Here is a 15,078-nt window from a genome sequence, read left to right as displayed (position 1 = left end):
TTACGCACACCTTAAAGTATGCGTAAAGGTACACGCGAAAAAGAAACTACACCTTTACGTATACGCATACTTTCAGGCATGCTTAAAAGAATTTTACAGTTTCGTTGACTAGAATGATCCTTATTTTTACTACAGGTTTTTCATCAAAATCAATGCCCCTGTATTTGGCATTGTCAGGTTCAGTAAGTGACGTTGTTCCCAGAAGGGCTATGGAAAAAGGCATTAGCGGAGAGGAATGTGGTATTTTTCCGGTACTGGTGCTGTAGGTGGTTCCACAACACGACAAACACCTGTCTGATTTCACATAAACATGCCCCGTGTGATAACTACAAACAGAAAAACATCGTCGCACAGCGGCATAGTTCAACACGGCCTTTTCTGTTGTGCCAGCTAAGCGTGTAGCATCAAGGTATTTGTCGCGGATCTTATTTCGCATAATTCTACCTGGAGGTTTACGTTGAGCATGACGGTCAAGGCTGTACATTCTTCCGTTATGTGTGAGTCTATTGCTGACATAAGGCCACAGCAAGTAATTTTTATGGATGACATCAGCGCGCGCATTAATTTTCGTCTGATTTGGGGGGAAAAAAAGAAATTTTGTAGCCTTCCGACAGTGGTCAACATGCCAAAAATGGGCAAAAATGTCTGTTGCCATGCCGGAAGGTGGATGGCAGATAACTATGAAGAGAGGAGACAAATGCAAGAAAAGGCTCTTACTTTGATGCAGTGGTATGTGATGCTAGCTGTGTATATGTGATGTTCCCACTGAATCAAAACGATTTGTACAATGATTGAGTCAAAATTTTAAAATGTAGGAACCTTGTTTTTTCGCCAGCTCGCATTAGATTTTAGGTCTGCGGAGGATGTCATCCATAAAATTTACTTGTTGTGGCCTAACATAGAACTTAACCTTGAGTTTTTGCAACTACTTCATTTTTTAGCTCAAGAAAAAAAATGAATTAAAATCTAAATTGTGACCATCCCTATCTTGATACAATGATGGCGTTGTATATAAAAGAAGTTGACGGTCAAGGCTGTACATTCTTCCGTTATGTGCGAGTCTATTGCTGACAAAACATAGAACCTATCCTCGAGTTTTTGCAGCTACTTCATTTTTTAGCTGAAGAAAAAATGAATAGAAATCTAAATTGTGATCATCCCTAACTTGATACAATGATGGCGTTGTATATCGAGGAAGTTCAAAGGATTAGGACCTGATTAACATCATTATTTAGAGTACTCGACTCGAAATCAAGAGGTCCCGGGTTCGAGTCCTGACATGCCACCGATCTTGATCCCTTGGGAAAGGCACTTTACACGACTTTCCTCACTTCGCTCAGGTGAAAATGAGTATTGTACTGTCCCCTGTGTTGGTGGTGGCATTAAATATAAGTTTAAAAAACTTGAGTGTGCCGTCACCACGTCTTCTGATTAGATGTTGGAATATTAAAAAAAACATCATTATTTCATAGTCGCATCCTTGACGAACTGGCTTGAAACACTAAATATTTGTTCAGGGTATATTTTCACCCGAGTCCAACCCTCAACCCCTAAAAACTGGGGACATTCTATTAATTCCTTCCGCTGTTCTTTGAGCGAGTAAGCCTCTAGCAGATATTGCGCAATCCTGTGTTGAACGAACTCCCATTATGTGACGCATGAGATAAGTGAAATGGCCTGAGGGTGAGTTGAGATCGGAATGTGAAGCCAAGCCGGCCGGGACACCGAGAGAGCTCCTGCCGCTTTGTCCCTATACCTTTGGCCCACTCTGACAGACCTACACCTCTGCGATTACAACATGCAACATGTTACAACGTGTAACGTGCACCCCAAGCGTACTTACAAGGCTTCAGAGCTGGACAAGTTGGGCTGATTTTGGTGTGTTCTAGACACGAAGGGAACAGCTAGACACTCTCTGCACAGGTAACACATTCTTTTCCGACTCCCCTGACCTTAACTCACGTACAACAACTTGTGTTTAATGTACGACAGAGATAGAACGGTTTTTGTGATGACTTTTAGCCTGTATGAATCCAGTGGTAAATTCTTTAGGCCAGTAAGGACAGTTTAGCCTCCATTTCTGTTCATTTTCTGTGGCAGGTGTTGTGAGATCTGTTTTTATCGCTCCTGGACATGTGTGGACGCGTTTAACAGGCAGGATTCAATAATCCTATTGTTTATAGGTTCCATTCATAACATCGTTGCCAGTCTGGAATGGTAACCGTACTACAGTGGTAGAGGGAATGTTACCGGTACATAAGAAGTGTTTTTGTAACACATATAATGTATATGCCTGTGTAACAATGGGGGGTTTATAGGCGCTACCAACTGACGGGTCTAGACCTTTTCGGCCGACGGTTAGAGTGTCTGCCTGTGGACTGGTGCCCGGGTTTGGTCGTGGGTTCGAACCCCGGCCCGGGACTAGTAGGTTTTTATCTGTTTCTACTGGCTCCTCCTGTTTCTTACACCTGTATGTTCTTTCGATTAGTTGTCCTAAACATGGTATACAACATAAAGGAATATGTAGTAGCATTTGATGATTCCAATATACAAGAACAGTGAACCAAGAATTATGTCTGTGGAGTTGCTTCTTCGAGTATGTGCACACTAGATTTGTAGTTAGCATGTATGTAAGTTGTGGCCTGTTTCTGTCAAGCATCACAACTAAATTTAGCGGTTCCTAATAATAGGAATGCATTTATAAGGTTACAGACCGGAGTATGCAATTGTAGTAAACATTTTGGCTGTGAAACGCCTATATAGTCACTATCTCTTGCTCTCACTGTTTCTTCGATGTTTAGTTCTCGTCCACAAAATGATGCACATTTGGGACTGATAACCATATTTACCAAAAGAGGCCTCTCTAAATGCCCCCCCCCCTCCCAAATGTTTACAAGAATGTAGAACCGAGTTGTCGACGAATATGTCAACATACCAGCCCTCCCCACCTATATACTAGCTTCTACATATGTGGCTTTTCTTTTCAACCCAGAGTAGATTGGTTTTCTATATACTGTTCACTTGTGGCCTTTGACATTCTTGCATTTTCAGTGATTTGACATGTTAGTGATCATTAACTCCTTTACTGACTGCGCAGACCAGTATGCAGTTTTGTAAGACTGTAATTTTCCTCTACCAAACACTCCGTACTAATTAGGTAGCCTCTACCAGGCTTCAGGAGGCGGCTGGAAAGAGTAGAAATTGGCCAAATAGAGAGATAACATGCCAGGAGAGTTGGTCAGCCTTGGTATAAGCGGCAAGCGTACTCCGAGGCGGACTAAATTCTCTGACATCGTATCTGTGACATCTGTCTATTTGGCCAATTTCTGCTCTTTCCAGCCGCTTCCGAAGCCTGTTAGAGGCTACTAATTGGTATCCCCTACGATCTGGAACCTGTTGCATCGTTATAGTTCATCATTGTGACCTTTTAATGCTCTAAACTTAGAATATATCCGGTTAGCAACAAGGAGATTGATACACAAAAGTGATTACATGGATGTGAACGTTGAAGGAGATTAGGAATTATCATGCTTACTGGGTTAGAGTCAAGGCCACAGCAAGTAAGTTTTATGGATGACATCCTCCGCAGACTCCAAATCTAATGCGAGCGGGCGAAAAAAAACAAGGCGGGCCGAAAAAAAAGGGTTCCTACCTACACTTTAAAATCTTGACTCAATCATTGTGCAAATGGTTTTGATTCAGTGGGAATCACACATTACTGCATCAAAGTAAGAAACAAAACATTAAATCAGAGCCTTTTCTTGCCATTGACCTTCCGGCATGGCAACAGACATCTTTGCCCATTTTCGGCATGTTGACCACTGTCAGAAGGCAACATAATTTCTTCTTTTTTTTTTCCAAAATCAGGCGAAAATTAATGCACGCTGATGTCATCCATAAAAATTACTTGCTGTGGCCTTTTCATGCTTACTGGGCTAGAGTTAATCGGAAGAGCGCAGTTTTTTCTGAATTGGGCAATTAAAAAACCCTGGCAGCGGAGTGAACAATACTGGTGTTGTTCGTGTGTAACAGGCCGGGCATACAGCCGGATAGCAGTGGTCAGGTGCTGTAATTACTGCGTGTAAAACTACTCTGCAAAGGTTAGCAGATTACTTCGACCATGTTTTGGCTTAGGCAATGTTCTTACACAGCTTTTATCTTGGACCTAAATGGGTTTCTACAGATGAGCTTGTCTTCATTGAATTTAAGGGCTATAGGACATCGTTAAGTTGTTGTTTCTAGTATAAACAAGTATGAACTAAAACTAAAAAAAAGTTGTTTTTTGCGGAATAATGTTTGGTAATGTTGTGTTGTATTTATTATGCTGCAATGTCAACCTTGTAATGTTGTTTTTAACGTGTTCAAGTGATAACTACTTTGTAGTTTGGAAACTCTTTCAACCATTCATAAGCATACAACTGTCATGAGAAGTATTTACTTTTTATATCGAAACGCTGCTTGGAAATTATGATATTATCCTACAGTGTAATTATTGACTTTCCTATGGAACAGGCTCTGATTTTTATTTTCGTAGTACAAAAACTAGTCATTATAAATTTTGTTTTCGTAGTACAAAAACTAGTCATTATAAATGACTAGTTTTGTACTACGAAAACAAAAATCAGAGCCTGTTCCATAGGAATGTCAATATATTTTTACACTGTAAGACAATATCATGATTTTCAAGCAGCATTTTGATATGAAAATTAACTGATAAATGGTGACACATTCTAAAAAGTATAGAAGGAAGCCAACTATAACACACATACATGCAGATCAGGCGTACGGATTTTCTTGGTTTGGATTTTTTTTCTTTTAGTGTCATACTTCTAGAAGATCCGTCCTCAACGAGACAGCATAAGTGTGATGAAATATTTATATGAATGAAGACTTAATCTATTCTTATACCCCGAACGCCTTGGGTGATGTTTCAGCCATTATGTGCAATTATACCCGACCTGCTCGCAACAGTAAGTCGGCGACCCTGAAGTAAATTGCCTCGGCAATTTTACCCACCGCCCTATTGTGTCACACTCTGCCTCAGGCCGCCATGTTGGAACACAACGCACCAAAACCGGTCGGGCGACTTCTGACCTCGCAATCAAAGCGCATGCGCCAATTACAGATTTTGTCGGAGTCATTTATCAATTATTTACCACCGTGTCCAAAATGCTCCCCTTCTTCCCCACCATTCCCTACCACAAAAAAAAAAAAACAATTTTACTACTAAAATCAAAGAACCCACATATTATAGAAGTGGGTAAATTCGTCTTCTATTGCCTAAAAAGAAGTCAAACCCAGTAAAACTAGTACCATGTATGTTGTAGAATGTAGTATAATGCTTGACGTAGATATAGTCTCACATACCACTGTACTTTCTTTCTTATGTTGTTTGTAACTGCAATTAGCCCTCGGGCATGTATTTGCAATAAACTTTCATTAATCAAATACTTACTTTGTGTATGCATGATGTACAAAATAACTAACAAACTGGTGGACGTACCAACCACTATAAGTATCTGATACCAGCCCAGAAAAGAACAAGATGTCAAGAAACAGTCATTCCTTCAAATATCAGAGTTATCAACCAAGAATTGAGGTGTTCAAAAACTCGTATTTTCCAAGAACTATCGTAGAGTGGAACTCGTTGCCACCAAGCACAGTTGGGGCATCATCACTAAGAAGCTTAAAACAACGCCTGCAATTAGATGTGCAAAGATTGAATGTAACAAGTCGATCGGAGTTATATAGCTAGCTGCCGCCGCGCCGCGTGCCTGCGAAACTGGTGTGTTAAGTTCAATAAGGAATTCTTTGAAATTTGGTCTATTTAAATAGGCAAATGCTGTGTAAATGTTCTGCCAATCATCGATCATGAAAATGACGCATGTTTCTGTGACGCTACAGATGCTGAGTACTACGTCATCATAAGATGCTGCGACGTGTGAGGTCTTCGCTGTCCTTCAAGCTGAAGGACAAACTGCCCATCCGGCGGACCAGGTCACACGTGTACGCCGTCAAGGACACGGAACCGGACGGGCTGCCCGAACCCACCACAAGGGTCGAGAAAATAGAGAGGTTAGACACTAGCCAACATCATGTATGGTACTTGAATTTTATCTAAGTTGGTAAATTACAAAATTAGACTGTCCTCCAACTCAAAACGAATTCGGCTCACCGTAATTTTCATCAGCTGCCTGACCCAAGGGATAATGTTGACACGTGATTGGTCTGCACGCAGTGTGACGTCAGCACTATGTCAAAGTTCGTCGGAAGTCGGTGACGCCCCCCGTCCCGGTTGAGATAATCATGTGGTTTTATGCTAAGATCACAATGCCCATCCAGTGGCTCGGCTGGGCATTTTGAATGTTTTGTCATGTAACTTGAGTGCAAATCTGTCTTTGTCCTTCATGTCTCCTTTAAATTCAGTTGCTGTTGTTTTACATGTATAATTTTACCTCCGATCTCCCCCAGGCTGTCCGTAACCCAGGAGATGGGGCTACAGAATGGTCCTGAGATGGAATACTGCGGCCCGCCCTCACATCTGGAGAGGATAGACGAGGGCGTCACAGCACGTCCCAAGGTTCGTCTCAGCTTCTACTTTTAACAATCTTGTAGATATTCTGGTAAGGTATAGGTTGAGAGAGAGTGAAAAGCAGTGGTGGCCCACATCCAAATAGATATGAGTAGTGACGATGATGATGATGAAGATAACTTATGTGTTGTTGTAAGTGTAGGTGATAGTTTGTAATATACAGGTACGTAGGTTTTGTAATATATAATGTATTCGAGTTATGATTCAGTGGTTGAAATGTGTTAAACCTTAAAGAAAAAGTTGATAACATTGCAGTGGAAAACTGGACTACGTTAAGTCAATGCATGGAATCCGTTTATGTTTATACTATTAAACATGCATAAAGGTTACGATTTTCAACTGGAATAATGGTATCAAATATTAAATTTTATGCAGTGAAAGTTAGACAAACTCGTACCAAAATCAAACTAAAGCATTGTTCTTTTTTGCCCATTTGGATTAACAGTGTTATGTTCCTCTTCCAGGGCATAGGCTATACGGTGTACCTGGCCAGTAATAAGTCCCAGCCGGCCCGTGTGGACAGTGACAGCGACTTCTGGTCGGGAAAGTCGTCCTCGGAGTCCAAGGAGAGCGTGTCGACTGTGTCCCAGGCGTCAGACAACGAGGGGAGGGACGGAGCGACGGACAACAAACAGGTAAACAAAATAATTATCTCCATGCAGATCTTTCGTGGGCAATACACTAGCCAACAAATCATACCAGTTGGTTCCTGACACTGTGAGGCCAGTTGGATAGTCAATCAACCGAAAGCATCAAGAGAGATGTATTGCAGCTGTGGATATGTCCCTCCAGGATGTTCTGTTTTCGGCCAGCGCTCTCCAGTCAGTTCTGCTGACCCCTAAAGTTCCCAGCACATCGAAAACTTGGTCCTCCCATCTGCTCATGGGGCGGCCTCTGGCGCCTAGTTGGATGATGACTTGCCCCTTAAGACATGCTTGGAAGTTGGAGATTTTAAAAGAATACATGTACAGCGTAAAGCAAAAGTTAAATCTTCAAACATCTCCGATGATATCTAAGAATAGAATGACAATAATATATGCGTAACACATTATATAACCTTATATAAGTCCGATTACTTAAACATCACATTGATTTACTTTTTATATAATCAGTCGAGGTAATTGGAATTCAAATGGAACCATTTTTGCCAGAGGTACAGGCATCACGTTCGATCGTTATAAATATGCATCTAAGTCCAGACTCATTAGCATTAGTCCGATTGAAGTCACCAAGACAGCAAATTATTTGAGTCACAAATCGTCATCACACTCACACCACCCAACTAGCTATTCCAATCTTGTTTTATCCCAGCTTTATCCCAGCTTTATGCCAGCTTTATCATTTCTTGTTCTTCTGCAGGCGAAGGATGAACCTGACGCCTCAACAAACGTCGTCAGACGACGTAAGCCGAGACGTAAGGACGACAAGGGTCTGAGTCACCTGTCCAAGGAGGAGAGGGAGTCCATTCTTCTACTGGAGGAGGTGAGTTTGACGAAAAGAAAAAAAATTATGAAGCAAGTTTAAACTGTAACATCCAACACAACAAATTGGACCCACCCAAAGTTTCGACTGTACAACTCCAGTCTTTGTCAAGGAATGAGCAATCCACCGCTTCGGTGACGTCACGCAGATAACACACGTGACTCCGTGAGCAGTGGATCATAGGTTGCAGAAAGTCTGTGGCGCCCCCCGTCTCGGGATGGTTGTAATGCCCTGATGTAGATGGCCTCTTTAATCCCTCGTGCAAAGAGTTCCGTTGTGTTGTATGCTTCATACTGATTTCTACCAACACAGATGAACTTTCAAGATAAGAAAAAAACATGTCTTTTTACATAATATCAAATAATAGCTCCGTATATAGTAGCAATGGTAATAGGTCCGACCAGCCTATTTTCCCTCGGTCAAAATACAGGCTACCTATGTATATGAAGAGATTACAGTTACTAACTGTTGCAGGTGTTCTCGTACTTAGGGCACAGTTACAGCTGTGTCCGGGCAGGCTCTGAAGTTTTGAGGACACCGATATTGCGGTCATAATCAAAACCCCGTTTACAGTCAAACAAATTTCATTAGTGCTAACCCAGAGTGGCGCTACCCTGTAGGAGTCCTGGGATGTGCTGGTAGGCACCCGGGAAATATAAAAATCTTGGGTCGGTGTTACCACGATTAGGTCACGGCGTATTATTCTCATCGGGCCTAGATAGATTTTAACTCCCAGTTTTTAAAAAAAAGTACAATTGTGCCCTCAAAATGACCTGAGACAATACTTTTTATGTTCCCAGGTACTGACGGACTTCGGTGGCTGGGAGAGCGTACGGAGTAAGGCGCCTCCGCCTGAGTCTGACAGTGACGTGGACACGGACGAAGAGACAAGCGCCATCTTGGGAGAAACGGAGTCGAGCCGTCCTTCGGGGCCACCGTCGCGACGCAGCACACCGTCTTCCCGGCGCAGAGACGACGGCTCTCCCGCCGGGGCCCGCGGCGCCGACCGCTTGCGCACGAACCGCGCCGAGCGGGACAAGAAAGTCACCAGTATGATCGACGACAACTGGGTACTACGCAAACCCGAAGCTGATCCCGACGAAGCCACTATAATATCCAGCGTGATTCCGCGGCAACCCCGCAAAGACTCTCCCCCCAAGGCTGAGCGACCCTCCAGTATGTACCAGTTCGGGCGGCAGCCCATGTACTTTCCCGAAGGCGGCAATGACGACATCGACGTCGGCAGGAAGCCGAGTTGGGTGAAGCAGAACCAGGCTTGGTTCTCGCGTAACGGCCACGCGTCGAACGGCGTCGAGCGGCCGCCACCTGCGAAAACGTCCCCGCAGAAGGACAGCAAAGACCAGCTACGGTCGGACAGAAACGGTCCTAAGGAGAAAGCTGGCGACATGAACCCCGTGGTGACGTCGTCTGGGCAGTCTGAGAAGATCACGGTGGATTACAGCCAAGGCGGGGTGATGACGTCACGGCCGAAACACGAGGAAGTCCAGCGACTGTCCATGAAGGTGATGACGTCATCACACCACAAGGTGGCGTCACGTGCGTCATCACGAGGGATGACGTCAGAGGACGAGTACTCCACCGACTCCCTGTCGGACCTGACACCGGACACGGACTCCAGGTCAGTAACACAAATATCACTAAAGCTATCGATACCCCAAATGTATGATTTTGTATGATTTTATTGATTTCCAAGCAGATCTTTGGGTGGCTGCAATACAGTATCAATTTGGTAGTATCCAACACGCGAAAGGTTACAGGCGGCCAATACTGACTCCACTTTGGTTTTATAAACCCATCAAGAAAGATTGAGAACAGAGTCTGCTGGCTTACATATGTGTGCTACGTCAAATCAATTTGAGAATTTTTTTATGGCAGTGTAACGTATCAAATGACAAAGTAGCTTTCTGCTCATTGTATAGATCACCAAGTTAGCATCTCCTTTATGTCATTATGAAAAAATCTCAATCAGCTTAAGACGCTATTAATGGTAGCAGATCTATGTACACATCTAATATTATACGCCGAAATGAAATGTAACTTATACATGTCATTTTCCAGCCACGGGTCATGGAGACGAGGCGGCCCGGACTCCCTGGTCAGCAGCCCGCGTACACCGGACAGCTCCGTTCCCAACAGCCCAGCAAACACGTACGTCGCCAACCCGAGCGGTCCCGACAACACCCGACCGGACCCCGATGCCAGCCGACTAAATTCCGATGTTCTAGAGGAATCGCCCATGAAGCCTTCCCTGATACGTAAAATGTCGACAGAGAACCAACTGGCGGCTTTTGCACGTCCAACGGTCACCAAGTCTGAAACACGTCCGGCACCGAAGCCACTCAAAGGTCTTCCCTCTAAGTCTAAGTCTCAGGCCGGTGTAAAACCGCGGGCTCCCGAGCCTCCTAAGAATACTCCAGAGCCTCTTAAGAAAACCCGTGCTCCTCAGCCGCCAAAGATAACCCACTCGCAAGCAGGCACGTCTTCTGGCATCGGAGAAGCGACGTTGGACTTTGGGAGACAAAAGAGTGTATCGTCCTCCGGCCCAGATTCTGCTACAAGCAGACCTAAACAGCTTAGCGAACACCTTAAACCACCGGCGTCGCCAAGCGTAGTGGTTGTCAGAAACACAAGCCCAGACGTAACCCAGCAAAACAGAAGGCCGAGTAAAGAAAAACAGCCAGAACATAGTGCACCAAAGAGCAAAACATCGTCCGGTCAACGCGCCAAGGCATCAAACGAGATGAGAACTCTGAAACCTTCCCAGAAGGGTGCCTTTGTGACCCTGAAACACAAGGCTCCTAGGAAAAGAGCGGGTGGGAGCAAACGCGGCTTATCAAAATCCCAAACCAAAGCAGGAAGCGACCACGGTAAAGCACAGGGCAGAGCACAGGACAGGTACCACGAGCAATCGTACGGAAGACCCGACAGGACACAGTACGTTCCAGCGTCGCCTGAGCGACGAGACCAGGCAGGCAGTTCCATAGTGTTGCTGCAGGAGGACCCGGCGACCAGAAGAGCGGGGGCCTTCGTCATTCGGCCTGCCATGGCTCTGTACCGCTGAAATAGCCTGTTAGCAATGGGCGATTACATCGAAAGGCAACAACTTTGCGTGCGACAATTTGAACCCATGGAGGAAAGATGTCGTCCGCGGCAGTTGAATGTAGGAGCAAGCCGGTTGGAATACACGTACGTACGGCCTCACCAGCTGCACATAACGCTGCAAAACTGCAAAGAGATCGCTTACGTATATGTTTGATAACTGTCCAGTTGAGTACTACATATACAAATTAGCAGAGACACTGATGTAGTAGACTCAAGTATGTATTGGGATCTTTCTGACTTGGATGTCTTCAGGACTGTGCTTCAGCGCACTTTTGTAAAAAGAGAACGGTCGAACAATGCTGCGATATCTGTTCCACAAGTGTCCATCTTGCCAGTTTTTCTTTATACATAAGAAACGTTGTTTTTGTATATTTTCATACTTGTACGTACGAATAATGTATGGAAACTTGTCGCTATTAGCCTGGTATCCAGTCGTACGTGATTGGGAGTATTGGGGTGTTCAGACAGGTTGTGCCTTCGGGGGCTCTAATACCTTCCCCCTCCAAGTGCAACAGGCCGTCCGGTAGGAGTGTTACGCTAATAAGAGACAGTATGCTTGGGCATTTGGTTGTGGAGGGCTAATCAATCTCTCGTGAAATACACACCGGGAAACCTATGTGAGGCGGGCGGGCCAGAGCTCTTACGGCCCCGACCACGAATCAGACTGGATACCAGGCTAGTCTCTATGAGAGGGGTCGATTTTATGGTGCGGGGTAGCGACACAGTACAGTGTTCTTTAACTGTTCTGAATTTTAAACGCGGTGCATGTGCAAACGCAAAAAATATCGTAACAAGAGATTCTACATATATGTGCAGTATGTGGCCAAATATTGTATACCTATAGGTAGATCGTCCAGGGGTTTTGCACTGTTTTATATGTAGCCCAAATGTCTACCTCCATATGTTCTATACTGTATACATACCAAATGGTCACGAATACGGTGTTTTTAGAAATATCCTTTTAAAAGTCACGATGGTTATTTTTAAATGATATGGTACATATCAGCCACATAACGTATAACGTAACATTTAACTTACAGGTATCAGTATGACAAGGTTATAAAGGTGAATGGTAAACATTTGGTGATCTTTGGTTTTAATCCGATTTTTTGTTTAAAGCCTATATCGTTCCTGATTTTCTGGATTTTACACCAAGTATACCATTTTTACCGATTTAGAGACAAACTTTCTCTAAGAACTAAGCAATGTAACAGCAAATTTAATCTATCAATATTGATATTGTATTTGGAAGAACTCTTTACTATGTAGAAACACATGTAGACCTTCCCTGGTATTTTCTTTTGTTATAATGTTACAGGGGGATTATCAAATCCGGGTCAGAGTTAGCAATGCTAGATGTACCATCACACTTATTTTCTATCCACTGAAGTTTGAATAAAGATTATTATTATTATCATTACTCATGAACCGTGCGTTCAGAGTTGTATTGCTCATGCTATCAACGGTTTTAATAACAGACATGGAAATATCTCACTCTAGAGGGAAGGAACGAGTCAAGCTATTGTTTAATAGAACCTCCTCAGTTAGTGAGTGAACAGTGTACGTGCATGTGCGTGTGTGTTTGTTTGTTTGTTTAATTGTTTGTGTGTGTGTGTGTGTGTGTCACGTTATGTGTGTCTGCCTATGTGAGAGCGAGCGAGAGAGAGTCACATCCAAGCCATATGAATCAAACAAAATAAAATCCCATGATAGTTGGAGCCTGCTTCGACGTCGAATGATGTCCTCTCTCCAAGATGAGCATACGTTTCCAGGATGAATGTCAAGATTCTATTAGACGGGGGGACTTGGCAAGAGGGCGAGCTCATAACCTTTTCGCCAAACCTCACGTCGTCACCGCTACTTGAACAACGTGCACTCGAGGGGCTATGGGATGGACGTGCCAACCCCGCGTGCAGTGAAGAGACTCACGCTGTGTATTTCTTCACCTGTGGTACCTAAAGTATAGCTTCCGAGGGGACCCCCATTTCAGCACCAAGGACATGGCCCGTCAGAGGACAGGGCTGAGTAACCAGGGTTCTCACCAGAATTGTTGGGGGTTTTTTTTCACAGCATAGGGGTCAGGTAAAGAAAGACAACTCGTCCCAAGGACATATTATACAGTAGGAGGCCTGGTACTGTACAGTATTCTCCCCAAAAAAACATGTCAAAACTCATAACCCTCAGGGACACTACTTTCTGCTTGTTGAGGGACAAGTCCCTTGGTTGTAACGTTAGCTTCATTCTAGACGTCAAATTTAAATTTTTGTTAAGATTTATGAAGAGTCAAAAGGAAGAAGATACAGCGAAGGGGGCTAAATCACAGTTACAACTAGCTTGACTCTTGAAGTTGACGAAATAAAGGTGAATGTGAGCGGAATTACAGACAAGAACAACATTGTAAACATTGATCTGGGATCGAGTCTTGACCTGGGAACGAGGCGTACGTTAGGCAGCTGTGATTGGTCAGTTTGTGCGCTGTACGTAGGGCGCATGCGCTTCAGGCAGGCGCCATTTTGAAAAACGGATTCTGTTGTCAGCTGAAGTTTCTAAGCGTTTTGGGTGAAAAACTTGACAGAAAAGGTAAGAAACCACCATTATCTGTGTACTTTCGATGATGAAGATATAAATTGACTATTTGAAGTCTAAAAAGTATCCATGTTTTTGTAGAACGGGCCTGGATATGCGTGCACAGTGCGGATAAAAATTATGTCGTGGGAGGGGGTCGTCATACTCATAGGTTCTTTCTTGCGGATAAATTATACACACAATATTCTCACCTTGAATTCTCACCTTGAAGATCAGCCAGTAGGTACCATCTAGGGTAATGAGGCTGGCCTAGCTTTGGCGGCAGTGGCAGTCAGTAGCTAAAGTTATACTGGAACTGGTCTGGATGATCTTTCCACTCGATCGCCAGTCTTGCTTTAAACTGGTTCACAGTACTTCTGGATACAGTACTCTCTGACAATCTATTCCAGGCTGGAATCGCTCGTGTGTAGAAAAAGTTTGACCTCTGTCCTTTTGCCAGTTGGACCTGGTACTTGTATTGGTGACCCCTAGTGTTTGTGGCACTACTGCGTGTGAGTGTCGTTCTATAAGCCTTCTCACAGATCCAGCGCCGCACAGGATTGTGGGCCAGGTCAAAGGTTAATGTCACTTCGGACGGACGCGCGAACCGTGCGATGTAGCGTGTTTACATGCGTGCCAGTGTTTTGGTCTCATCTGTCATTGGTTTTGGTGCTTTCTGTTGCATTTTTCGCTGGTGCTATGGAGTTTGAATGTGAAATAGACTCAAAGGGTAGTCTTTGGGGCCATTGTGCGGTGTTTGGATGTGAAAATGGCCGACGAAAAGTGGAAGATTGGGAAGCTGAACAGTGCGCCGTTCACCCATGTTTTTTTTTTTTTTGCACGCGTATCTTGTGTTGAACCTGTGACTTTGTTTTCATTTCATTCCATTTTGTTTCGTCGAAATGTGTCCTTCCATGTATTTAATCCGTTGTTTGTTCGTCTGTATGTTTAAATTTGCGTCTCCGCCACATGTCCCAGCACTGGCACCGCCGGTCACGGCGTAAGTGCAGGCTGCGTAAGGCGCTATATATACGTTTCTGATCCACTCTGGTGGACCCCTACTCTTATCGACAAGTTTGGCGGGTTCTTTTCCGTGTGACTCTTCGGAAACACCGGACCGAGGACTTACCTTTCTGCTACGAAGGACAACAGCCATTACTGGTTTGGTCCACAGATGGGTACCGCCGGCCAGGTCTACACTACATTCGCACGTCATAAATGTTATGGGTAAATGATCTGTCTTTGTGCCACAGCATGATGGCAGATATGGAATTTATTGCAAATCTAGAATAAGTCTGTAGTAGTAGATGGTAATG

At 44.1% G+C, this 15,078-nt stretch overlaps 2 protein-coding genes across 2 annotated transcripts in view; both read left to right on the top strand.

Annotated features, from left to right (window-relative positions):
- The window catches only part of LOC109485415 (serine/arginine repetitive matrix protein 1-like), an 87,577-nt gene extending 76,099 nt beyond the window's left edge, over positions 1 to 11,478 (top strand). Inside the window, exons 2-7 of the mRNA XM_019789017.1 lie at positions 5,905 to 6,075; positions 6,472 to 6,580; positions 7,057 to 7,227; positions 7,952 to 8,074; positions 8,875 to 9,713; positions 10,154 to 11,478. Of these exons, the coding sequence (XP_019644576.1) occupies positions 5,930 to 6,075; positions 6,472 to 6,580; positions 7,057 to 7,227; positions 7,952 to 8,074; positions 8,875 to 9,713; positions 10,154 to 11,156 (2,391 nt within the window). The 5' untranslated portion in view covers positions 5,905 to 5,929 and the 3' untranslated portion in view covers positions 11,157 to 11,478. The remainder of the gene's footprint in view (positions 1 to 5,904; positions 6,076 to 6,471; positions 6,581 to 7,056; positions 7,228 to 7,951; positions 8,075 to 8,874; positions 9,714 to 10,153) is intronic.
- Positions 11,479 to 13,675: 2,197 nt separating this feature from the next.
- Positions 13,676 to 15,078, top strand: part of LOC109485365 (condensin complex subunit 3-like) — a 24,393-nt gene continuing 22,990 nt past the window's right edge. Inside the window, exon 1 of the mRNA XM_019788923.1 lies at positions 13,676 to 13,777. The gene's annotated coding sequence lies outside the window, so the exon portion shown is untranslated. The remainder of the gene's footprint in view (positions 13,778 to 15,078) is intronic.

This window comes from Branchiostoma belcheri, unplaced genomic scaffold (assembly GCF_001625305.1).
Source record: "Branchiostoma belcheri isolate BF01 breed outbred unplaced genomic scaffold, Haploidv18h27 scaffold75, whole genome shotgun sequence".
NCBI lineage: Eukaryota > Metazoa > Chordata > Leptocardii > Amphioxiformes > Branchiostomatidae > Branchiostoma > Branchiostoma belcheri.
This window is presented reverse-complemented; position numbering and strand designations above follow the sequence as displayed.